Source organism: Melanotaenia boesemani, chromosome 21, assembly GCF_017639745.1.
Source record: "Melanotaenia boesemani isolate fMelBoe1 chromosome 21, fMelBoe1.pri, whole genome shotgun sequence".
NCBI lineage: Eukaryota > Metazoa > Chordata > Actinopteri > Atheriniformes > Melanotaeniidae > Melanotaenia > Melanotaenia boesemani.
This window is the reverse complement of record NC_055702.1, coordinates 18,974,384-19,000,292: the sequence shown is the minus strand read 5'-3', so window position 1 is coordinate 19,000,292 and position 25,909 is coordinate 18,974,384. Positions and strand designations below refer to the sequence as shown.

General features: G+C 38.1%; 1 protein-coding gene across 2 annotated transcripts; it reads left to right on the top strand.

The window, feature by feature from the left end:
• baiap2l1a (BAR/IMD domain containing adaptor protein 2 like 1a) lies at nucleotides 1–25,909 on the top strand. 2 transcript variants are annotated; one of them, XM_041974472.1, is made up of 14 exons: nucleotides 1–271; nucleotides 1,545–1,620; nucleotides 1,822–1,908; nucleotides 11,026–11,087; nucleotides 13,853–13,924; nucleotides 14,027–14,161; nucleotides 18,756–18,908; nucleotides 19,015–19,158; nucleotides 19,569–19,692; nucleotides 20,003–20,216; nucleotides 22,436–22,495; nucleotides 22,582–22,729; nucleotides 25,505–25,545; nucleotides 25,674–25,909. In XM_041974472.1, the coding sequence occupies exons 1-14, from the start codon at nucleotides 221–223 to the stop codon at nucleotides 25,744–25,746; spliced, it is 1,440 nt and encodes a 479-aa protein (XP_041830406.1). In that variant the 5' UTR covers nucleotides 1–220; the 3' UTR covers nucleotides 25,747–25,909. The 2 variants fall into 2 exon arrangements, with proteins under 2 accessions (XP_041830406.1, XP_041830405.1); XM_041974471.1 differs by having other exon boundaries at nucleotides 25,671–25,909.

The following is a 25,909-nucleotide window of genomic DNA, read 5'->3' as shown; positions in this document are numbered from 1 at the left end:
GGCGTGTCAGTGAGTGAGTCCGCCGCCACCGGCAGCACAACGTCTGTCCGCTCACATGCACGGAGTCAAGGTGCAGACAGGGAGCAGAACTGACTTTGGGACTTGTTATTCAGAGCGAAAACAACACCAGGATAACTTAAAACAATTTTAACTTAAAAAAGAAGAAAATATATATAAAAAAATTCCTCTAATATCTGATATTTAAAATAAGCCTGCCGTCATGTCTCGGGCTCCTGATGGTGTGAACAAGCTGACTGAAAGTACATACAAGGTGAGTCAAAGTAAGAAAAAGTATTGCTACATTTGAATGGCGATGTTTTTTAAATTAGGCTTGAGAAGGTAAATATTTGTAGCTAAGTGAGCTTAAAGTCTGTATGTGATGGAATTGTCAGACTTTGTTGAAGTTTTATAATTTTATACTTTGTTTTATACATTGAGAGGGTACAGAGGACCTATCTTTTGCCTTAACATTTTAAGTCATTTTAAATAGGGACAGCTGAACCTTGAAATGTAGAAAAGGTAGAGAAATCAAAACCAACACCCTGTTATTAATTGTGCATATATCTTATATGACCATGTTGCTGTTAAATCACCTCAGTATATGTGTAGTGAAAGACCTGCCTTTGTTTATCAGCACACTTAAAGTGATTAAATCAGTAGTTTAATCATGAATGCAATCATGACTTAATTACATAAATGAACCTCAAGTTTACACTTCATCTTATCACATGTAATAAGCATCATGTATGTGGTTGTCATGCCTACTAGAGGACCACATCATTTAAAACATGGATGTAAAATTAGAACAATGACTGGGAGGTTATTTTGTTATCTGGTAGAATTCAGGTTCTGCATTTGCTTTTTTCCCAGTTGAATGTCCTCACAGGTGTTGAAATAGAAAGTCTGATAGAGACAAGAGTCATAATTTAGTCTGTCAGTTTCAGCTGAGAGAGAGAGAAACAGAAATCAAGGAACCTGTTTGCCTCTCCTAGGTTGTTTTTTCGTTCTCTTTTTTCTTTTTTTTTGGCCCCTCCATGTAAAGTCATACCTTCCCCCCCTCCACCTTCATTGTTCTATTGAGGGTGTGCCAGGGGAATAAAAACAAGGGGAGAGTGAGCAGCACTTGATTGTTAAGACTTTTCAATAAACTGAGAAAGGGGTGGCAGGGGAGCGATGAGGTTCATGCTGCAAATAGCTGCCACTTTGTGTGGGACTTCGCTCTTTTCAAGGAGTTGTACAGCATATGTGAGAGGTCAAGTTAAATATTGAAAGTTTTTATTGTCTTTACATGCTGATAGAGCAAAAGCAGAAACACTTGCACTTATTTTCATGTTTTTTTCCAATCAGTTTAGCTAAAATAGCCTCCAGAGTTTTGGTATTTGTGGTATTTGTGACAAGGTCTGCTTTTTAGAAAAAAATAAAGTAAAAATAGATATGTTTGTAAGTGAGCTAAAGAGAAAGTGACTTGGGAATTGTATAAATGTAAGGAGAAAGTGTAGTTGTTCCTTTCTTCTTCAACAATGTGTCTCTGCTCTGTATCCCAGAATGTGATGGAGCAGTTCAACCCAGGTCTGAGGAACCTGGTCAACCTTGGGAAGAGCTACGAGAAATCAGTCACAGGTAAACATTGCTTCACCTTCAGCTAACCTAAAGAGGATCCCATTCACTGTTATCTTTCCACCACTTCACTGCTAAAAGTTACTCTGATGTTAGGAATGAAAGTATTAGGCTACCTCTTTAAATACTCTTACTAAAACTCCAAATGATCCTGGAAATCTTCTCCAACAGCTCAATGATGTTTGTGTCCTTTTTGCCACACAGCGATGACTCTAGCTGGAAAAGCCTACTTTGATGCAGTGTCAAAGATTGGAGAAAATGCTATCGTGTCTCCAGTATCCCGAGAGCTCGGTGAGTTTCATGCTAGTCCAGTTTCAGTTTACCTGCAGCGAGCAAAATCTCAAGGGTGGGGGTCTGCCTGATATCTATGCCTGAATGTCTCTGCTGTAAGACTGTAGAGATGTAGGAGAAACAACGACCTTCACTTATGTTTAAGTGTGTATAAATGAGTAATCAGACATTATGGGAAATGTTCTTATTCACTTTTCCCGTGGTCATGTCTCTATATAAACACAAGAGTACGATTTGCATGTAAGATGGGCGTAGCCTCAGGGTCCGACAAGCGAAGCTTTGGCATATTTTCTCAGTGACGCACCCCATAACAACAGCTAATTCTTCATCCATCTTGCATCCTATCTGTACTGTGAGATCTCTCCAGACAGTAAAAACCAGTAAAATCTTGACTCTTGTCGCATCTCTTGCTCTTTCCCTTTCTCTCTTTCTTCTCCTCTTTTCCTCCAATAATGTCTTCTTGCATTTCTTTGCTGAACGGTGCACAGTGCACGTTCAAGACGGTTGATTTGTTGGTATCCGCTTGCTAAAATGGGACGGGGTGCATTAAGAGAAACTCAGCTTCAACCTTGCATGGTGTCCTGGAAGCAAAAGTTGTGAAGTACAGTTTCTGCTGGGCAGCAGCAACTCCAGAAATGTGCCTAATAAATGTCACTGTGCCATCAAACAAGTCACGAACACATAAAGTTTGGAAAGTGACAGTGCGACTTTAAGTTCACTGAGGACAAATATTGTCCCATTTACATTAAAATACCTAAACAACGTCACAGCATCTGGCTTTGAAAGACCAAATGATAAAAGCCAAAACACCAAACTTGAGGCTTGATAAAGTCACTGCACCTACCAGTGGATGACCTCAGGCAGGCTCTGGTTCTTAACAAAAGAACAATTTATCTCAGACATTGTTAGTACATCCCACAGGGTTATATTGATATCATCAGGTCAGGGGACATTTACCTTCAGAATAGTATAAGCTCTGGCTTATGGTTTCTCATGCATGTCATTGCTTATTTCACATTTATGTATAAAAGCTCTCACCCGTCACTGGTATGCTTCACAATGGCAGTGCACAGCATCTTAGCATCACAACATTGAATGTATTGCGATTACATTTTTGTACAGACTTTAAGTAACAGTGCAATACAAGGTTAAACAATCAGCTTCTCACAAATCACTTTTATCTCTCTTTTGATCTTCAGCTGGACGAATTATCAACACGGCTGACCTAAGGTGTTTTGAGACATGTTGATTTCATAACCACAGCTGAAAAAAGAAACAAGCTAATATGCATGTACCTATTACTCCTACAAAGCTAGCTGCTCCATTAGATTACTTCCCAAAATGCTGACTGAATAAAAATAATTATTATAAAATAATTAAATTAACTTCTGCTGAAATCTGCAGCTATGTTTCAGACAAATGTCCTGTGATAATGGAAGCTTGGTTCCATAAAAGTGCTGCTTATATCTGGTCTCGAAATGGTGACAGGTTTTGCCTCTAAAAAGCAAATCAATTATGCAAACATCTGGAAAAAACAATAATTAAATGCTCAGGCCACAGCAGCAGAAAAAATGTATCATCATTATGCACTGTCTATCTCTCTGATTGAAGTGGCTGCCATTGAGTGTGAACAGATTGTTTTGATCCACCCTGTGAATCAATTTTTCTGTCTGTGCTGAATTTCTGCTCTGACTTACTGTGTTTAAGGCCCATAATTACAAACCATTACAATTCATCATGTTTCTGTCTGGATTTTGCTGTATCACTCCTAACTTATGAGCTATATAAACTGTGCTCAAGTGAAGTAAAAAGAAAAAAAAGCTGTTTTTTCTCAATAGTGAAAAATAAGATAAAGTCATTTTTGCAAAGCTATCATGTATGAAAGGCATTAGGTGTGTCTGTCACTTTCTCGGACGAACCAAACACAGCAGTGAGCGAACTAGTAAAGTACAGCATAAATCACCACTGTAATGTCAGTGTTGCAAGGTTAAACCATGAATAATGCATTTTGTAACATAAGAGGCACAAAGCAAAGCATCACAGACCAGGATTGTCTTATTTAATTGGATCTTAAAAGAGCTCTTCTTGTCCAAAATAATGTCCAACAGCATATTAACATGGGGCCCATTTAGCTGCAGTATACTGCAACAAATACAAAAAGTCTGCATTTTAACAGCAATTTTACTCTCTTCATTTGTCTTTGCATTACAAAAACTTTTTTAATGTGATAAGAGACATTGTGTACTGTGCTGTTACGAAACCTGAATCAAGTTTGTTGAGCCACGCCCGGCAATGAACAATAGCAATGTGTCATCTCTTCATTGAACAACAATGTCTTTGCTGTATTTTGGACATGGAGAAATTCACAATATGCATCAAGTTTGTTCTTTTAAAACCGGTTTGGATTCAAAGTCTGACCTTACCAGAAAGCTACAATAGCAGCAGAAAAATGTATTCTTGTTGTTTTTTATGAAATGGTCAACAAAAAGCATGTAAAATCTCTGCATCTGGTCTGGACTAGTCACTGTGGCAACTAGCACAGTAAAAAACGCTGTTGCTTGAATGCATGACCACATACAAGTTAAAGTTAAGTCATCATTTCCTGTACTTCTTGTGGACCAGAGCCATGCTCGACCATGTGTACTCCATCACATTATTTGACCCAAGTCATTAACACTTGTTGCAATGTCTGGATGGCCTCAAATAAAATGGCTTGAACTCTTCGCTGTATAGTTATTCCTTGTCTGCCTGGAACAGACCACAAGACAGTGTGAATTTTCTCACCCAGCGCTGCGTGGAAAATAGCAAACCCTCTGAACAAACAGACAGACAGAGGAGACTGTCTTCCCACTGAGCCACCCATCCCCTGTTCGGCTGTTTGCCCATTTCATCTCTACAAAACCAGCAGAAGTTTGACTTCAGACACTTTTAGTCACATAATAATGACCTAAAGGGACTTTTTAATCATCTCCGAAAGAAGAGCATTTAATTAGGCACATAGTTCAATATAGTTTAATTAAAACTCACAGCTGTCAGGAATGACAGTCCAGGTACATCTTTTTAGTTCTCTGCTGCAGACAGCTGTAAAGATTATTTTCTCTATAGTGACAGATTGTTTTTCTTTCCCTCTCTCCATGATTGAAGTTATGCAAAAAGCACTAGCGTCACAGAGCTTGGCAGGTAGTCGGTTTGCAGAAAGCTACCTGGGGCGTTTGCTTAGGAATTGTTCCTTTTTTCAGATTATTGTCATGATTGAAGTGACATTGTATCAGCAATAGAAGACTTTCAGTCAGATGCCTGATGGAAAACTAAGTACAGTGTGTTTAGACGAACGAATTCTGATAAGGTTTGTCTGTGTTCCTGTGCTCTTTTATCCCCTTCATTGACTTCACTAAAAGCAGTTCTATTATCGCCTGGTAATTCAAATTATCAGATGGTTAATGTTGATATTTTATGATTAAGACCAACCTCACAGATGAGATTTGCTCCCATGCAGTAGGCTATTTGTCCCAATCCCCCCTTTATTTGCAATAACAAATTTACTTTTTCCACTGTTAACTGGTTTGAAAACGTATTTAGTTTCAGAAGTGAGAACTTTAGTTTTAAATACTTAAACAAACTCAGAATCAAAGTATCAGGTTTGTAATTCCAGAGATTTTGCCTCTAAAGCCTTTAAAGCATACATTAGCTTATAGCAGCTAATATATGCTACTATAAACAACTGTGCCTCATGATTTAGAAGGGTGACTTTATGGCTTTCCTTTCAAGCAAGTCACAGATAAAAATAATTACTTAAAAAAAAAAAACACACAAGATGTTACTTGTGTATATTTAAAGGTCATTGACTCTGCAGGGAGTTGCTCTTCCACTCTGCAGGTATTGAAGGCCTGAAAATGTTCATGGAGAATGAATAGCATGAGCCGCACCCCTTCCACCTTTTCTCTGCACTGTTTGTTAAACCTCAGCTTAAATTGTTGCTTGAAAAATTGAAGTAGAGTGTCAGCTTGAGAAAAAATAATAATGTCAGCCCATTTTTCCCCATTCTCTCTGGAGAATGAAGAGAACACACTGAGTGTTTCCCACTGATAGCTTTCATAAGTGCTGTTCGAAAGACGCAGTTTCATTTGTGATGTTATGATTAATAAGACTTGTTGCAGTTTCAAACATCTAGCTTACAGCTAGCTGACTTAACCCTTCATACACAATATTCCCTATATCATCAGCACATGAAGGGCTATCTATCTTTCCTAATTGGCACAATGTCAACAAGTATCAGCAAGCCACATTTCACAGTTACACCGCTGTTGCCAAAAATGAAATGATGACAGTTTACATTCCTACTGACTATGGTGACTAAAGTGAGCCAAAGGAACCCAATGTGATTCTTGATGTGTTGCTGGTATTTGTCAGAAACATACCTTTGATAACCAGGGAGGTTTTGTGCCTGAATCAAGCCAATGAGTGACTGAAGATGAAACTAAAAGGGAAAAAAAAAGGAAAATACTCTAACCTGCGAATCACAAGAGACTGCATTTAAATAAAAGGATGAAGCTCCTGCAACTTTTTCATCACCTGGCTAATGCAGAACCTGTTGCAAGTGTTTGAAGCCCACCTGAGCTTTTTCTATCTTTTCAAATATCGCCACAAGTCACTGATCCTAGAGGACGCATTGCTCCCATTTCAGAGGTTCAGAAATATTAAAATTAATTGCTTTTTAGTCAGATGATTGAGTTGAGTGGCAGCATGCTGATTCCTCTTTATATATCCATGTGCCTTTTTGTCCTGTGTCTGCTAAGCTAAGCTAAGATAGAGCAAAAACAGTGGTAACAATATCCTATCTTATTCTGACATTGTGTTTAGAAAGTACTAATCCAAAGAATATCAACATTTTTTCAAAACCTGAAGTGGTATCAGCATTACTGCTCATGATATTCAGTAAGTGTGCACAATTTATGAGTACAGTTACATGAATCATGAGTTGTGTGACAAGAAACAGCAGTTTTAGCCACATGAAAGACATAAGCTGTGTGGGTAGAAAGTGTGTAAAAGGCAGCAGGGAGGATGTTTTCTAGTCAATATAGTGTTCAGTCAGTTGTGGCTGCTCCTGTAACACTCCACTTCCTCTTATAATCCTTGAACTTGAGACCTTGATTCTGCTCCACTACACTGGAAGTTTTCTCTGGAAGATCTCTAAAGAGACCAGAGTCACTTACAGTTAAGTGAAGCATGAAGTTGGAGCATATGAAATGTTGCCTCTTTGCTCTGCACCACAAGCGAGTTAGCAGTTATTTGAGATTTGAACTAGAAGCTCTCAGAGAGCACAGATCTCCACCAAGCCATAGGGTCACTCGCCTGAGAAAAACCCGTTAGTGTATTTAACATCTACCATGATGCCATGTTGTAAGTTTTATTTTGTTATTTATTTGCCTTTCTGAGCATTATCTGCTGAATTAATTATCCCTATCTCCCAATAGTAAAGAATCCTTTAAGAAATTCCTGGATCCAGATGGTCACCTCCAAAATGTAATCATTGTTCCTTTTTCCTTTTCTGATGTTCCCTGAAAATGTTATGAAAATCTGTCCATAACGTTTTGAGTTATGTTGCTAACAAATAGATGGACAAACCAAAAAAAAAAAAAAGCTCTGCCTTGGTGGTGGTAATAACCAGTATTTTTAAAAGAAATAAATGGATTTAATGGATTTAAAATCTTAAGGTTTACATGACTTTCTAGCTGTCAGTTCTGTAAACCTCAAAGCTGTTTGAGATGGTACCTTACTCTGCAGCATTATGTCAACCAAGATCTAGTTTTCATGCTCCAGGATGAGGCTGGTTCATTTGTTTGAGAATTAAATGATTTTATGTGCTCTCTATGCTAGCAGGTCATTGCTCTGTCTTAAGGCCACTGTCAGGGCCATTGATCTGTTGCCGAATAACACTAGATGCTGAACTCACTAATGACAGTAAATTGCACAAACTAAAAAGTTTGCTTTTTATCATAATTAGTAAAATAAACTGATGATCAATAGTCAAGAGTGCAATGTCTGATTGGTAGCTACTGCAGTGTGCTCTCCAAAGGGCTGACAGCACACACATTCAGTAAATGGGATGGTTATATTAATAATCCAATAGATTTTACTCTGTCTGATATATTGGATGGTTATATTAACCATTCAATATATCAGATAGAGTAATATTAAGCGGTACCTATTGAAAAATTCTCAATAATTTGCAAATGTCAACTTTTGATTGCATGTTTAAGTTCAGGTAATAGTTGGCTGAACAGTTTTGTGTTGATACTATATGATTTTTATCAACAAATACAGTTTGATAACTTTTGCCAAATTAATTGAGAAAACAATTAGACTTTTTAAAAAGGAATTTTATTTTAAACTTGCTCACATCTCAAGGCAGCAGTCATGAGAGATCTACCTGTCTTGCTGGGCTCTAAGCTGTTTTGTGGCTAAAACACAAATATTCGTACCAATTAGCGTCATATTTACTGATGGGTACAGTTAGATTTTAGGTGTGATGACAGTCAACTATGGCAGTAGTTTGTGTTAACTGGCAGGTTCCTGCATGGTTCACTTGGTAGGCTGAATTTCATCACTTCAGTAGGACATTTTCTAAAGTGCCCAGCTGTTTGTTTTTCCCTTAATGGATTACAAAGTACTAGTCTTTTTTTTTAGCTATCTCAGTCATAAGGAAGTCAAAAGGGAGATTGGCCTCAGTCACTAGGCCATGTTATCATGACTGCAGATTTACCATCAGTCACAGTGACTTAATAGTGATAAAACAAAGGGCGGAGCTCATCCATGGCAACATCCAATCTGTCTTCCAACTTACATTCAGAACAGTGTAATAGAGATTTTATTTGATCTTGACTCATATAGGTGGTGGCTGTATCTTAGCTCAGACACTACGTACCTGTGTGGGTTATCAATGATGCATCTCAATGAAAGAACAAGTTACAAGATGATGATGAATAATTAAGGCAAAGTTTAGGACTGGTTAATAAATTAGATCATTTGTGAATCCAGTAAAAAGAGGGCACACCTTCTTTATTTTACACCAAAGAGGTGGACTATGCGTTGAGTCAGTGTAAAACATCACCTGTTGAGAAATGTAAAAGGCATTGTTCTTTGTCCTATAAACATTAAGTTAAAGAAGACAACCAAGAAAACATTATGGGGGGGCGGGAGTTTTACGGTAATTAACAATTAAGACTAATTTAGTTGTTATTATATATTTTTGATACACAGCAAACTGCCGCTTCTGAGACACCCAGCAGGTATTTGGTGACAGTAGGAAGAAAAATGTACTTTTAACAGAAAGACGTCTCCCATAGAATCCAACTCTGGGAGGAGCGCCATCTACTCCAACCTGCTGTTGTGAGGTGATAAGAAGTTCTCTTCATATACACTTATATGAAGATAACCATAACTTTACGTTTAGATAACTTTACGCTTACACAAGTGAACACCAGCGTTTAAATAAGTTAATTTTATGTAGGACTAGTATTAGCAGTGTGCAGTTTTTGGTAATATCCAGTGCAGGGAAAAGTTTTTGTGAACCGGATGGTGACAGAGTTATCTTGATACTGAATTATAGTCTAAATGTGTGAGTCATGGATGTCGTAGTTTTCCACAATGATCTTACCTCAAGCTTGTGTCAGCCTGCTGTTTATCTGAAACTGCTGAAGGGACACTAGATTATCTTGGTACTTAGAAATTTTCAAGTCAATAAATCACCAGCAACAAGCAGCGATTAGAGATAAGATAAACTAAGAAAAAGCTTCCCTGTGTTAAGATACTAAACTTGAATAGCAGTACAGTATATTCAGGGGAAAACAAAACAAAAGGAAAACAGCATCTTCTTTCCTTTGAACGACATAATCTTGTGTCTTTTTCAACTTAAACACACCCTTAACTTGATGACAGAATCATGCATCCTGTGGTGGTTTCTGTAGCTTTTACTCTCCTTAGGAAGGTTTTCACACCTTGTTCACCCCAAAGGTGAAACCCGCTGGTATACAATGGCCTCTTTGAACCCCCTCGCAGCCTTTCTCAGCCTCCCCCTTCCACCCCATGCAATCCGTTGTCGAGGCTTGTACAAACAGCTCTACGTCCAGTGCCACCCCCATATTCAGACACAAAGGCAGCATTTACCAGTACGTTCTGGTGACCTTCAGAGGGCAATGTTGTTATAGCTGGGTGCCGCCTGCTGCATCACAGAATTACATCTCTGTATCAGTGGGTCATTACGTTTGTTTGCTCTCGATGAAGGCGTGCACAGAGGAATGTCAGGTGTTGGGTCAACTGTGCATAAATGCTTTGGCGGAGTGTGCTGACATGGGCAACAACCCAAACATGACAAAGTGAAACTGACACCTGTGCTCTCTTTACCTTCTTTGAGGTTGTTGAAATCATGTGGGTCTGTAACTCTTACCCTTTTCTATGAACGCTGACAGTCACATGTGCGGATATGATGTACAGTATGTGTGTTTTCAGTTGTCACCAGAACATTTTGTCCTATAGTAAACCTGTCTAGATTTTGCCCCATTGTGACAGAGATTGCACTATAAACTGCGTAGCTCTGACTGTCCACTTCTTTTTACAGGATTGACTCACTCCCATTGTTTCATGTCATATGCTGCTCTGCCTATGCTGTAGTTTGTTTGTGAATGGAGACTGTTCTGTATCTGACTGCACAATAACAGAATGTTTCATAGAGATTACTTATTGACAGCTGTTCAAATATTTAAACGAGATAAGTCATCTGGAAAATATGAGCTGTAAAAATGTATGCAAGGCTTGATGAAAAACTGGTTACTCAAGAATTTTGGAAAGTGGCAACTGTCAGTGGGGTTTTTTTTCACAGAATAAATTGCATTTTTTTTATGTTTTTTCTCTTATTGGATCTGTGCTTAAGGGTTTTCCAATGCTTGTCACCTAACTTTCATAAAGGAACAGATTAACGTAGTAAACATGTTAATTGGCTATCATACAAAGAGGTAGATGAGAAGACACATTACTACATTGCGATGCTGGTAACACATTATAAAACATGCAACCTGTAATCATGTCCTAAGTACTCAGAGCTGTTCCACTATCTTGCAGGTGTTGTTCTGATGGAGATTGCAGAAGCCCATCGAAAGGTCCAGAACGAACTGGAAGAGAATGTAAGTAGCCTTAGAAGTCTGCCATTAAAAGTTTGATACTACCTTAATTTTGATTCAGTAGCTCGCTGATCATCTTTTTAAGTATTTAAACAATAAAAAAAAACACTTATCTAACTGCAATTTAGTCACCTGGCTGGTTATCAGTAAGATGTGTGTTTTGTGTGAAGCTGTGGCTGATTAATTGTTTTTTGTGTGGGCAAAATGTAAATATTCACCCTCATACTTGAGCATTGCTTGTGCCCCTGTACATCCTCAGGTGCAATTACTGTGCGTAGTGTACCACTACACAGCTGGAATAGCAGAAGGGAAAGTAATGTAGACAAAGTAGAAGCAAGGATGTTGTAACGGTTACTTCTGAACTTATTTTTCTTTCCAAATTCTGCAGTGATCTCTATCACTAAATGTAAATGCGTTTGCATGGATGGACTGAAATACCTAAAGAAACACATCTACTCATGCATGTCTGCCTCTAGCTCAAGAATCTCAAACTCTGGTCCTTGAAACCCACTGTCTGACAGCTTGTAGATGTTTCCTTGCTCTAACACACCTGATTCAAATTAATGAGTCATTAATGGAAGCACCTAAACCTGCAGGGCAGTGGCCCTTGAGGACTGGAATTTCAGATCCTGTTTTATAAATGTACCAGCTGTGCCAGGTTACAAAAACTGGGATGTTAGCTGTAGCAGCATTTCTCTGTTATGTTTTACATGTGCATTAATAATCATAACATATAAAGAAGCTACAGCTACTGGATGCAGTTGGCCCACGTTCAAATCTCAGCATTGGGCCCCTTGCTACATGTCATTCCCTGAGTTACTGTCACTAAAGGCCACATCCTCTTTTTTTTCCTCTAAATTTTTTTATGGATATATTGATTCCAGATAGAGTTTGCTTTACAGCACGATGAAGTAAAAAAAAAAAAAAAAAAAAAAAAAAAAACAGTGATAAGACTTTGCATTTATTTTGGTTTGTTATGTTTTTTCTTAAGTAAACCTGTATTTATGTCTTTTCCATTTGAATGCAAACAAATCTACTGTAGATGACAGATTTAGTTCAAGTTGAATTCCTGAAACTGCAACATTGAGCCAACATATTTCCTTCTAACAGGAACTTAATAAAGAGCTGATCATATTTCCCACATTCAGTTTTATGGGACTTTATAGCTTACATAGAGAATCAGATCTTTAATCTGAGGGTCCAAAGTTCAATTCTCTGTTCAGGCATACTGAGACCAGCTTAAAATTGTTCCTTATCTTTGTGGTTATGGTAACATTTGTATGTTTGTCAGATGTCGGTCCATCACTTCCTGTCTTTTCACTACTATATGTAGATGTGTTCTTGGAAAAGACACTGAACCCCACATTGCCTGTCGATGTGTCCACTGTGGTTAAATGTGTTTAAAAGCACTTAATAGATACTAGAATGTCATGTTAAAGTGCTTTAAGAGGTAAGATAAACTATAAAGACACTTTACAAAAACAGTTTGTTTATCTTATTTTTCTTGTCCGTTCATTGTTCATGTCGATTTATTTATTTTGGTTAGTCAATATTTGCCTTATCTGTATTTATTTTTAAATAATACATTGTAAATGTAAAAACAAACTATATATGCAGGATAAAAGAGCATTGCATAAAATAAAGAATACATTTTGTGTGTGGTTTTAGAAATTCACTTTTTCATAGTTATTCAGTTGTTATGTATTATTGTTGAAAAACCAAAAAGTCATCAGTTGGATTACTAAACTATGTGACTTTGTATTAGTGTCATGGTCTTGTAAAGTTAGAAGTTCTTGAGAATTATTGTTTTATTTGCATTGCAGTTATGATGACACGTGGTTCAGTTGCCATTTGTCTAAAACCAAATTCATTTTTAAAAATTTGTTACCTTTTAATAGGGCTGGGCGACATGAACCAAATCTTATTTCTCAATATTTTTTACCTGCATCACGATATACGATATATATCTCAATATTTATTTATTTTTTGTCAAGTAACCAAAGAAACAGTTCTAATTTACAGCCTTCAGTGTTAAATATACTTTTATTAAGGATCAGCAGCACATGTGCATTTAAACAGCTGACTGAAATTAAAGTACCTTTAAATTAAATTAAGTTCTCCTAAAGCAAAATAAATAAAAAAATATTTTTCAATGACCATAACAAAAATACAGCTGTGCAAAATGCAAAAGAAAAGATGCTTTTAAATCAAAACAAGCTATCTCGATATAAACGATATTCTCTCCTTCTATATTGCATCTGATAAAGTCTCGATATATTTGAAAATCTCGATATATTGCCCAGCCCTACCTGTTAAAGAACTTTAAAACCTGTTTCTTTCCTTTTGTAATCCTGATGTCATTGTTACTAGGAAGAGAAAGTTTGACAAGAGTACTAAAGTCCTGTTGTACTTTATTCCTGGCTCTCCTGCTTGGTGAAATGCTTCACATACCTAGTGTCAACAACTAAACTCAATTCAAGTGTCACTATATTAAACCTGCCAACAGTTCAAACACAACATTCAGTTGTATGTTAAAAAACTGGATACTGTCAGACCAGCAAGAAATTCTAAAATTATTGTTAGTGTGATTGCATATTAGAAAGGCAAAGGTTGTAAATCTTTAACTTTAATAAGCTGATAAGCCAGCCTTGGTGGGTACAATTTTATCCTTTCAAAATCCCATTAGCATCATGTGACTGAACGGGACAACTTGTCTGAGACTAAATGCATCTAAAATTATGTGTAATGCAACAAATGTCTGTCTGCAGTTCAAGAGATTCCACAAAGATGTTATCGTTGAGCTGGAGAAGAAGACAGAGATGGATGTGAAGTACATGAATGTAAGTGACAGGAACTCAGTTCAGAATTTTTCAGTGTGTGAAACAGCTCAATTCTCATCATCAGCTCCTTTGTCTGATGCATCTCTTGTCAAATGTTTGCAGGCCACCTTCAAGCGCTATCAGACTGACCACAAACTGAAGCAGGACTCCTTGGATCGCTCTCAGACAGACCTGAAGAAGCTCAGGAGGAAAAGCCAGGCAAAGCACTCATCCAAGTATGACATCAAAGAGAATGAGGTGAGACTGAAACCAAACTGACTCCTTTACCTTTCATTGCCTGCAAAAGTATTTGGTAGGGTTTCCAAACATGATGCGGTTCAATCTTATGCTGCAATGCCTGTGAAAAGAAAACAACAGGTGTAAAGTGTGTGACAGGGTGAAGACAAGACAATTCTAATGATATTCATTCATCAGCTTATAACAGAAGATGCGGAGAAGATGTTTTTATAAAGAAGCCTCATGGAACTGAAATTTCAAGTCTGGCTTCCAGTTGTGTTTCAATATTATGTAAGAGCAGATATTTGTTGACAGACATTTAGAAACCCTTTAAGTGTAAACGCCCTTTCACTAAAAGGGACTAAAATCATCAGAGGCATCATTTTCTAAGGCTGTTTGCAGATAGTCATTTTACATAAAAAACTATATGAACATTATACAATGACTGACTTTGTGTAGCTACAGATGTTTTTTAACTAAAGGCACACACACCCAAATTTGTTCAAACAAAACCATGCATGCAAGCACAGTTTCAGACCCAATGAGATGCAGGTTATATTGGCTTTAAAATAAAACAAATTTAAAGCAGTGAAGAGCTCCATTTAGAGGAAATAGATTAAAGGTCCCATATTATGCAAAATTCACTTTTTAATGGTTTTGGAACAGTCATACTGGTCCCCCCGCATGTGTAGGAGACCCGTAAGTGTGAAACTCTTTCAGGCGCTCTCTCTCCCCCCTGCTCCACCTCTAGGGAAGTAAGTGCTGAAATGAGCTTGTTTGAAAGCGTGTACGTTATGACGTCATAAGGGACAATAACCACTCCCCACAGAGCGATGGACCCGTCTACCGGCTCTCAAAGCCCGCCCTCTAAAAATCACCTAGCGCCCAGTGTTTTTCCCTCTTCGGCAACCCTCGTTAGCGGACATGGCTAAGCGACAGAAGCACTGTTCTGTTTGTGGCTGCATAAATGAACACGAAAACGTTTTTTTACTTCCATCCACTGAACCCACGAGGACTGAGTGGATTAATTTTATTTTTGGAGGAAATGTACCCGGAAAACTTCCAAAGGTTTTGCATGTCTGTGGCCAGCATTTCAAAGAGGACTGTTTCCACAACATGGGTGCATGGAAAGCAGGCTTCGCCAACCGTTTGAAGCTGAAGCCAGGTTCAATACCAACTGTCCGTGACACAGCTGGAGAGGTAAGAGCTGGCAGTTATTTTATCATTTCGGCCTTATTAGTCTGATAGCTTGAAAATATATTAACCTGTCAATCACCTCATGACGGGCGATGCGATGGGCGGAGCCAACAGCTGAGCTGCTCCACCAGGGTTCCGCCCACCATAAACGGCACATTTCTGAAGCTGCTAAAAAGAGGGAGGTGAAGAGAAGCCGCTGCACTCAAACTGAGGGTCGATTTGTCCATACCATGGCGGAAATATTTCATTTAGATATTAATGAATGGTCTCAGATTGGGAATAAAGTGTATAATATGGGACCTTTAAGTTAAACTCTGCAGGACAGATTCAAAGTTTATCCATTAATCATTTTACAGCAGTTGTTGTAATGTACTGAAACATGGTGAGACAGGGCTGTGAACATTTGTTTTGTGGTTTAAGTTTTGATTTCAAAATCATTTTAACTTGAGTTCTGGGTTCATGAAAGCAAGACGTCTTGAAGGACAGAGGAGCGTATCAAGCAAGTTCAACAAATCCAGTTAGACTAACTAAACTAAGAGTCATTTTGAGGGTTTGCACTATTTTCTGCACAAAGTATGCTGTACTTCATACACTTCATACATCAGAAGAGAAAGCTGCACAAATAGTCAAGTTTACTTGTAAAATACATTTATAAAACCTCAGTTGACCAAAGTGCTGTACAAGACAAAACAAATAAAATCCCTAAGTCAACAATGAAATAAAATTAACAAATAAATCAAATAAAACAAAATATGGGTTAAACAGCACTATAATAAAATACATTAAAATAATATAAATACAAATAAGTACATAGACATATTAAAAAGACAAATGAAAATGCTCAAGCTGAAGGAAAACTCAGTGAGAAAATGTGTATTTTTAATAAAAATTTAAATGGATCAGTGCTCTGTACAGATCTGATATTAAAAGGCACACTGTTCCAAAGTTTGGGAAGAGCAACAGAAAAAGCTCCATCACCTTTGCCTTTTAATTTGGTTCCGGGAACTGTCAAGAGCAGCTGGTTTGTTGATCTCAGTGCTCTGACAGGACTGGTAAGCTCTAATTGGTGAGGTAGTACGACTTTTAAAAATAAGCAATAAAATCTTTAACTGGATCTTGAACTGTACAGGAAGCCAGTGAAGTGAAGCCAGTACCGGCTTTACATTAATAAAAAAAGATTTTATGATTTTATGGCCAGAGGAGAGGGTGGAACAAAGGTGTACCAGGAAATTCGAAAAGCTTTGCCTTTCGGTTCATCTCCCTCTTCACAACGGACCAGTGCAACACTCTCATTACTGCCCGTCTGTCTGCTATAACATCTGTGGCATCTTGATACAACTCAGTCTTATCAGGATGCTGCTTTTGTGACAGGGACCATTAAGACCTCTCTTTTGGTTTTGTACCACATTTAATCCCAGAACAAAGGGAACATACTGTAGCTTAAAGCACATGATATTTTATTGTTTCTGATAGGTTTTACATGATGGAAGCTAAACTGCACATTCTAGGTTGTCCTGTGACAAAAACTCAAATGACATGATTCAAGCTGATAAAAGAGCACTTCCGCTAAGATGTTGTGTGATCTGAACGTTCTTTTCTGCTACGTTCTGACAATTAGCCACAAAAAAATGCATGAACTACTTACAAGTAGACGTGAATGAACAGCAATGTGATCTCATGAAACCTAATCTCAGAAGTCACTTTGCACACAAAACTGTGTCACTGCGCTGAGAAGAAAAGTACACAAACACAACTTTGAAGTTATAGATTTGTGTGTTGACATTGCTGCGCATAAGTAGGTGTTTTTATGCTGTTCAGATGTCCTCACTGTATGGGTTAAAGTTTATGCTTTCACATGTTTCACATGCATTTGTTTACATCCTGCTGTCTTAAGATTGTAAAGAGAGATTTTCTATGTGAATCATTTTGATTAGATGAAGGATGGACTGTAAACACTGAGGACTAAGTCCTGTCTATATTTATTTGACTGTTCTTACAACCTGAATCTGATGATGAATGGTGTGTAAGCCTGGCTTGTTTACAGAGAATTATACAAATCTTTAGACTGAGCTATCTAAAGGTGTTTGAGTTTGTGAAGTAGATGTAGGTGTTTAGATTCCTCTCAAAGGATCCTGTGTGGATTTAAAAAGTCAGGCTTCTCTTTATACTTGCTATTAAAATGGTACCTTTAAAAAAACACATGGACACAATAGGTTGTCTTATCTGGGTGGAGCTTGATTGCCTGATCCTGTTTCTAAGGCTGAGCTGAAAGTCAGGGCCCCTTCTCCCTCACACTTGACATTTTCATTATCTGATACAAATGACACAGGTGGACTACAAGCTGCCAGCTTTCTACTAATCATGTGCAGGTCTTGTGTAAGCTGCCAGTAATGAGCTCAGCCCTGTCTGTATCGCCTTCCATCTTTTGGTAAAGAGTCTGGGTGATTGTTTGTGTTGAAAATGGAAAAATAAAGTGCCTTGCTTCAGCATCTGAGAAAATGAGACTAGCCGGTTGGACAGGGTCTTGTACACAGCCCTTAGAGACAGGCTGCTTTTCCATCTCCATGACAACCTGCAGAAAATGGGAGAGATAGAGGGGTGAACACAGGAAAAAAAATGGATAGAGGGAAGCTTGAGCAGTGATTTTGAATAGTTTGGATCTCCTTATGTCAGATTCAGTCTCCCATCTGCACCGTATAACAGGCAGAATCAGTCTCGACAGGGAAGGTGTTTCTTTCAGCTCACTGATTTGGTTTCCCACTGAGCTAAAATTGATCCAGGAGCAACAGGAGGCCCAAACAAACTTCTCACTAAGTGTAGAGACTTTGATTACAAAGCTCATCAGTGCCTTGATTTGTTGATTTGGCCTGAGAGCATAAAGATTTAGTTGTTGCCACTGAATTAGCTTTCGCTAAGAGAGCCCAGAGGGAGTGCCAGTTTTCCTTTTCAGGTCTGTCAGGATGTAAAAACTGTACAGTCCTAGTAAATTGGATAGTGTTTGATTGAGACTGGGGCTGACATAATAATACATGAATAAAACAGTTAGAGACCTTAACAGATGTGTACAATAAGGCTTGACTTAAAACATAAAAATAATAATAAGAATTATGACAAAGAATAAAAATCTAAGTTTAAAAGATTTATCACATGGGAAAAATAGTAAAAGCTACCTAAAAATGAAGAAGCGTAAAGTAAACATTGGAAAGAAGTCAACAAGCTATATGGAAGGAGAATTTTTTTTAAATGTGTGTGTATTGTACCTTTAAAAGAGCCTAAGAAATCACAAATTAAATGACACCAGTTATATTAATGGTTATGCATGACCATGTAATGTCATTATAATGTAGTATGTCTTGTTATTGGTATTATATTAATCTCATTTTGTGACATCTTTGTTGTCCTCTGACCCTGTCTGCAGTATTTGGAAACCATCTCGTCCCGCCAGATGGACATGCAGAAGTTCATTGCTGATGGCTGCAGAGAGGCCTTACTTGAAGAAAAGAGACGCTTCTGTTTTCTGGCAGACAAACACTGCATGTTCTCCTACCACTTTAGCAACTTCCACGAGAAAGTAAGCAAGGACAAAGAAGAACTTCCTGTGCTGCTAGACTCCCACCTTCCATTGTGGAGTTTTCTCTTATCCTCCATGTATACATACATTCTCTTGTGTTCTACAGGCCAAAGAAATTCTGGCTACAAAGCTTCCCAGCTGGCAGGAAAAATGCAGCGATATCACCAAAGTGCCGGACACGGTGGTGACCATGATTGAGGGCCTGTCCACTACTCCGGAACAGTCACCGCTGGTTGAACGTTACAACAGGGTAAGTTTTGTATCATCACATTTAACCAAAAGAATATCTTCTTCAGGTGAAATCTGTAGATAAAGCATAATAAATTGTGCATAACTGAAACAAAGTACATGCGATCGACTGGTGACCTGTCCAGGGTGTACTTTGACTCTCACATACTTATTGCTGCATGTAGTTTAGCCAAAGTGCTGATATCAGCTATGGTAAATCTTGCATGTGCTGTTGTTGTTACCCTGTTTTAAGTCAACTAGTGCTGTGCAGAAGGAAGGTTAATCTGCAACTATGATGGTTTCAAATTATTAAACAGATTAGGACTTCATACTTGCATATGACAATATTGAACCAAAACTTTGTATAACTTTCATAAAACTAGCTCATACTGTTGTGTCTGTAAATCTGCTCACCCATGCTATCTTCCTCAGAACAATGTGGGGTCTGTAGTGCCTCCTCCAGCACCACCACTAAAGGCTCAGATCAGTCCCCTGGCCAATATGTTTAACCCCGAACCCAGATCTCCGCTGACCTCCTCTTCAGACCACAATTCAGGTACTGCTGGCTGCTCAGAATATATGAATAAATTATTGATCCTCACAAATTACTCTGACTTCTTTAATGAGACACATCACTCAGCTATGATTCAGCAAAACTGAATAAGTAGTACAGACATCGTTTTGACAGTGGAGGCATTGGTGTCTGAGTTACTGTGTTTGCTATGACAAATAATCATTAATGAAGCATACTTACATTATACTTTGTTTTTCGAAATGTCAAACTATTCCTCATGTTTTAAATCTTGACTGGTAGCAGACTCAATCACATTTCTTTTCTCTGTTTTGTGAACCTCTTCTACCTCCAGACCAGGGCAGTCTTGGAGAGGGCAGTTTGTCCAGATCCACATCCCAGTCATCTGGTCTCAATGTGGGCAGGAAGACCAGAGTCGTGACCATCTTTCCCCACACGGCGGGCAACAATGACACACTCCTCAGCTTTGATGATGGTGACATTATCACTCTGCTTATCCAGGAAGAGAAGGACGGTTGGTTGTACGGAGAGATGGAGAAGGCACAGCAGTAAGTATTCATTTTTATAGTTAACACATTCCAGTTGCATTTATTTGCTGGTAATTTAACTGAAAAATGCTCACAATTCATCTATTTTTATCCATCTCAGTATTTCTAGTTATTAAGGATTCATTGTTGTATTTACATCATCATTAGTCGCTTTAATGCATCATTGACAGCTCTGAGCTTTTCATCCACAACCCTTAAAATCTGCATATCATATTTAACTTTTTAAGGGTTACATGAAAAGGAAATGTGTCCAAATATGCCAAATAAGTGGAGGTAGATTCCCTCCTTCACATGCATGAGTTTAGCTAAAAAAAGCTGCAACAAAAAATTAGTTCAACCTTTAAAGTTATAAATATTTCTTTGTTTTCTCATGAGACGTTGATTGTACTGTTATGCAAAATAACAGTTTTAGACAAACACTATCAGATTAAATAATGCATTCTTGCTTTTTTTTCTCTAAAGATGTCTCATTTATTTATTCAGTGTGTAAACACTTACAGTCCAGGCTTAAAAAAAACCATATAAAGCTCAGGTAAAATCTGTGTGGAGGGACAAAATACAGCAGCTTAAAAAAAATGTGTGAATTGTAAGGCATGGTGGTGGGAGTATCTTAGTTAGGGACGACTTTGCTACCTCAGATTTAGTTGCTTTTCAATCACTGGCAAAGTAATGACACAAAAACAAGAAGTCTTGAAACTTAGTTTAAGAAAGATTACGTAAGGCAAAAAGGCGATCACTCAAAGTTAATAAATCAACAACAGAAGATTTGAATAAGACAAATGGTCATGTTTTGGAATATGCAACGCTTGACTTTACCCCAGCTGCGATGTTTTGACATGACCTGGACAGATCTGCTCAGATAAGACATTCCAGAAATATTAAAAACTGAAAGGGTTTCATTAGTAACAAGTCTCGTCATCATTGTGCAAGTCTACAGGTAAGCAGCTTTCAGGACATATGTGACAATGGCTTAGTTTTCTATATAGTTTCTAAATTCAAACGTTCAGTTTTCAGTTTTAAACCTGAACCGTTAGCCAGTTAGTCAGTGTGTATCATCACTTCATGGTGGTAACTGATGCTGATCAACACTCTGTTGTATTAGTGATGAAGTCATTGATCCAGGTAATTCCAAACTTGTCACAAACCTTTTCTTATAGCAGCACAAACATTTGCACACAAATGTACTTTTCATTTTAAGAGGAATGCAGTAGCACTAACTAAGGCCGTTTTCACATAACTCAGGTGGAAATACTAGTTTCTGCCTTTTTTATGTTTTGCTGTGCTCATGCATCATGCCTAGAAGCAGAGTATGCTAGATATGTTCAACACAGCAGTCGTAAAGCTCAGTGGCTTCCTCTCAGCAACATTCATGCACATGCATTTGCATGCACATAAACAAGGGAAATCTGGTGCTTTGTTTTCACTCACCAAGGATCAAATTCTTGATGCATTATAAGGTGTGATGAAATTTAATATGCACTAATTCAGATTGCTGCCTTCTGAGTATTTAGTACTCATGCCATCAGTTTTTAAAATGTTTATTTAAAACGTGTCTTGTTTAAATATGAAGCTAATGCAGCTTTTAAAATGTGTAATTAATACTCTTCCTCACTAGATCAATTAGGACTCCTAATGCAACATGCCTTTTTTGTCGTTACCACTTTGAAAGAAAGGAAGAAAATCCTTATCTGCTCACAGTGGGTATCATTAAGCATTTCTTTGTATTGCAGTGGTGTTGATGAAGCCAGGAGGTTTTGAAAGAGGGGACATGTTAGGATAAATCCCTGTACGTTTTGTTTCCTAGCAACAAATCCAGTGCACTGGTTTGATAAGCCATCTTTTTCTCAGAGTCTTCTTTTGAGTCTGAGTGGACACAGTTCCTCTATCATGTGTTTTGTGTCTGATGTCTGGATCTCATGCATGTTTTGTTTGCAAAAGGGATTTTATACCATTATCACACACAAACAGAAAACCTGCTGCTTGTCGTTTGCATGCAAAACTGGGGATGCTTTTAAAAATGACTGATTAATGTTTTTTTTTTTTTGTTATATAATAATTGTGATTTTGACTTATGAGGTGGCCTTACAATGTTTGCTACCTCTATTGTTAAAATGGGGCCTTGGAGTAGTAGTTATTCCCACAGTAGCAATAAATTACTGAACAAAAATGTATGGAGCCTTTTATGTAAATGAGTGTGTGGTTTGTGTTTCTACGATCAGGCGGGGCTGGTTTCCCTCATCTTACTGCCGACCTTACATTGAACCAGCGATATCATATAGGTAAGAAAGCATTACAGCATATCAGGGGCTGAATCGAGTTGTTTTAAAGTGGCTGTTTTGTAGATAAGGTTTTCTGTAATATGCAGCAATCTGAGCACACCAGTGCGGCGGCTGAGCGTGGCCAGTCTGCCAGAGCAGGAAGAGGAGGAGCCTGTACTTCTCCCACCACCAGACTACAGTGATGATGTCCCATCTAGTCCAATGGTCCAGTCAACACCTTCACCACAAAACATGGTCAGTACTGGAGATTTAATGGTACAGAAACCTGAAATCCTGACATGTCACCCTCATTAGGCGCTTGTCTTGTAATTCAGCACAGTCTCTAATGTTGAATTGTTTTTTCAGGTACAGCAGCACTTAGTTCTTACATCAAGCTAACCTCATTTAGTCTCTAGTCATGCAATTCAACTGTGCTCTAAACTAATTTGATCATCAGCTGCCTGAAAATCGATATACTGCTCCTCTTTTTAGTCACATCCAAGCTGACTGCGACCTCTCATTTCACACATGACCTCCTCTGCTTTACTGTCACATTTAGACGGCCAATACTGAGAGCTTAGTCAGTTAAATATATATGTGAATACGTCATAAACAGCAGTCTTAGTGTTTCTCTAAAGCCGACAAGTCATTGTCTACATTTTTTAAATGAAACTCTTGCAATGGCACTGCCCTAAGTGACTGAATGTCTTTGATATTGGTCATGATATGCTCTAGACTAAAATAGTTTGCTAATTTCCCAATGACACAAGTACACGAGTTGATTTGTAACATGCAACACACCCAGCCTACGAAATGCCATCGCACAGGTTGAACTTTAAGTCTGAGTAATTACATCTTATCAACAGCTCTGAGATGCATAGTCACTCTTCCGCACCCTGAAAGTACAGCAGAGCCAAGAGCACTCCTAAACATTCAAGAAAATACAGCACATTTATCTTATTGATTAAGCAAGTGCAAGCTTCAAATTTGTATTTTACAAGAGTCTCTTTGATATTGTGACTGATCCAGACACAAATACATCTTTCAAGACCAAGAGCAAAAGAAAGCTTTGAGTCCTACAGAATTTATAAAATTCTCTCAAGCAGAGTTTGTTCAAAACGAATAGGTTGAAGGATAAATAGAGAGTTACAGAGGGAGGCCTAAAAGGACAGGAGGGTACGGACACAATTTCACTTTATGGCCGCGCTCTGTCATCTGATGAATTATCAGTCCAATCGGCAGACAAGCCCAGACACACTTCTTTCTCCACCATCACCTTCCCTGCTGCTCTGCCTGCACAGTACTGTCCTCACTGTCCTCTGTATCTGCTGCCTCAGGGTTTCTCCATGAACTGCAGTGAGGGATATACCTCCCCAATATCCTGCAAGAAAGTAGCGCAGTGTCAATGAAACTGTGATAAAGAGTGCTTTGAACTCTGGCCATTTGTTTAGAAAAAGGCACGAGGCTGACTTTGCTGTTTGCTGTTGTGGCTGTGAGGCAGAGCTGGACCTTGTCACCACTTCTCCTAACTCTTTAGCTCACCAAATTTAGTTTTGCAGGCAGCACTCAGATTCCACCGCCTCACTTTAAAAGATGCCTTTTATTAATTAACAAAATAAAAAGGGATTTCTTTAAAAAAAAAAAAGGCTTTATAACCATGGTTGTCTGATATTTTATCTTTTTGCATAATTGATTTCTCCAGTCACATTAATCATCTAGCTGACCCATTGATGTTAGACATTTGACAGTTTTTTATTTGCCAAAGTTGGGGCAAATAAAATAAATAATAAACCTTGTGAGTTGGGATTTGATGACCCAGAGTGAAGGTTTCAGCTGGTCTCTCTACTCATCTGGCTTATAGACTGGATATAATCACAACTCACAGTGACAAACTTTGCATAATACAATCAAAAACCCTCTATACTAACAAAATAGTTAGAAGAAAAAGCAGCAAATTTGTACTTTTTAAAAAAAATTGCAGCCAAAAAAATGTAGGTATTTTCTACAATTCTTACTACTTGTTACTAGTAGGTGTTTATATAATTTTAGCTGCGATGCCAAAGCATTACACAATCTCACAAACTCTTCATAGATTTCATGTGACAAAATCTTTTTCTGAAAACTGACCGGTGTGTAGTGATTTAGATAATAAAATGTTTACCAGGTGTTTCTTAAGTGCTTTCTAGTAATTCACTTAACAAGCGCTTGGGCTGAAATCTGTCTTTGCTTCAAATTTATGAACTATCTATTAAGAAATTAGTTAAATAACCTTAAGACATGTGAGGAGGGAATGAACCCAAATGTGGCCTCGCTGTTGGTAACACCTGGAAGTTTTCTGCTCTCTAGTGGTGAGATACGATAATGCTTGTTTAAGCTTTACAATAACAACAAATGCCTTCAGAATATTTGTGAAATGGATAACTCAGTGTAAAGAGATGCAGCTGAATAATCTGAGGTTACTGTAGTCATCTTTCATCAGCTTTTGTCATACTAGCAGAATAAAGTGATGATATCTTAGTTTAAGTAGATCTGATCTGATCTACAAAGAAAGCAACATAAACAGTCTAAACAATAAATAAAGCACCTTTTAGCAAACAGGATTTCTTCTGACATGTAAATTAGATGATGTGTCTTTCAGTTGTACATATTTTATGATGTCATATGTTTATAATGAGCTTTTTGACACAAAGATCAGGGACCCACATTATGATAAATATGCTCACTTAGTATTATCAGTGTCCTCGGGTGAACGAAAAAGAGGGGAGCATGTGTCTCTCACCAGATTTTCTAGATTGACTGGATTCCAGACGCGCTGACGTTCCAAGTTTTAGCCAAACTACATGTTTGAGCTCAGCTGCAGTAATCAGAGGGGGAGGGAGTGTTCTGCTTCTCATCCATTGATGAGAACCAGTCTGGCCACTCTAACTTTATCTGCTGGAAGGTGTATTTGTGTAGATATGTGCTGAATGATTTGTGTTATTTCTGTTTGCCCAGTGGATCTTCACATGTCTTTTTTTATGTCTTTGACAGGTTTCTTTAGTGAACGGAACTGGAAAGGCTCCTTTTCTAGGGTGAGTGACGGAGAGGAAAAACTGAAAGTTTTGTTTGACTAATTAAAGTCTGGTAATGATGGGTTTGTATTTATTGGAGATGTGACACTTTTCCCTCTTTTCCTTTGTTTTTTATTAATTTCCAGCAGAGGAGGGAATCCATTTGCCACAGTCAAGCTGAGGCCAACTGTCACAAATGACAGATCAGCACCAATTATCTAAAACAGGCAAGAGGAGTTTTCACTGCTGTTATGCCTTCAGGGAGATTGTACAACAACATAGGACCCATGCAACACTCCGGATATCTCCCCAACCTGACATCTCACCAGCCTGCATGTTCGTCTTTGTCAGTATCGCTTGGCTCTATTAAAGGGATATGTAGTTT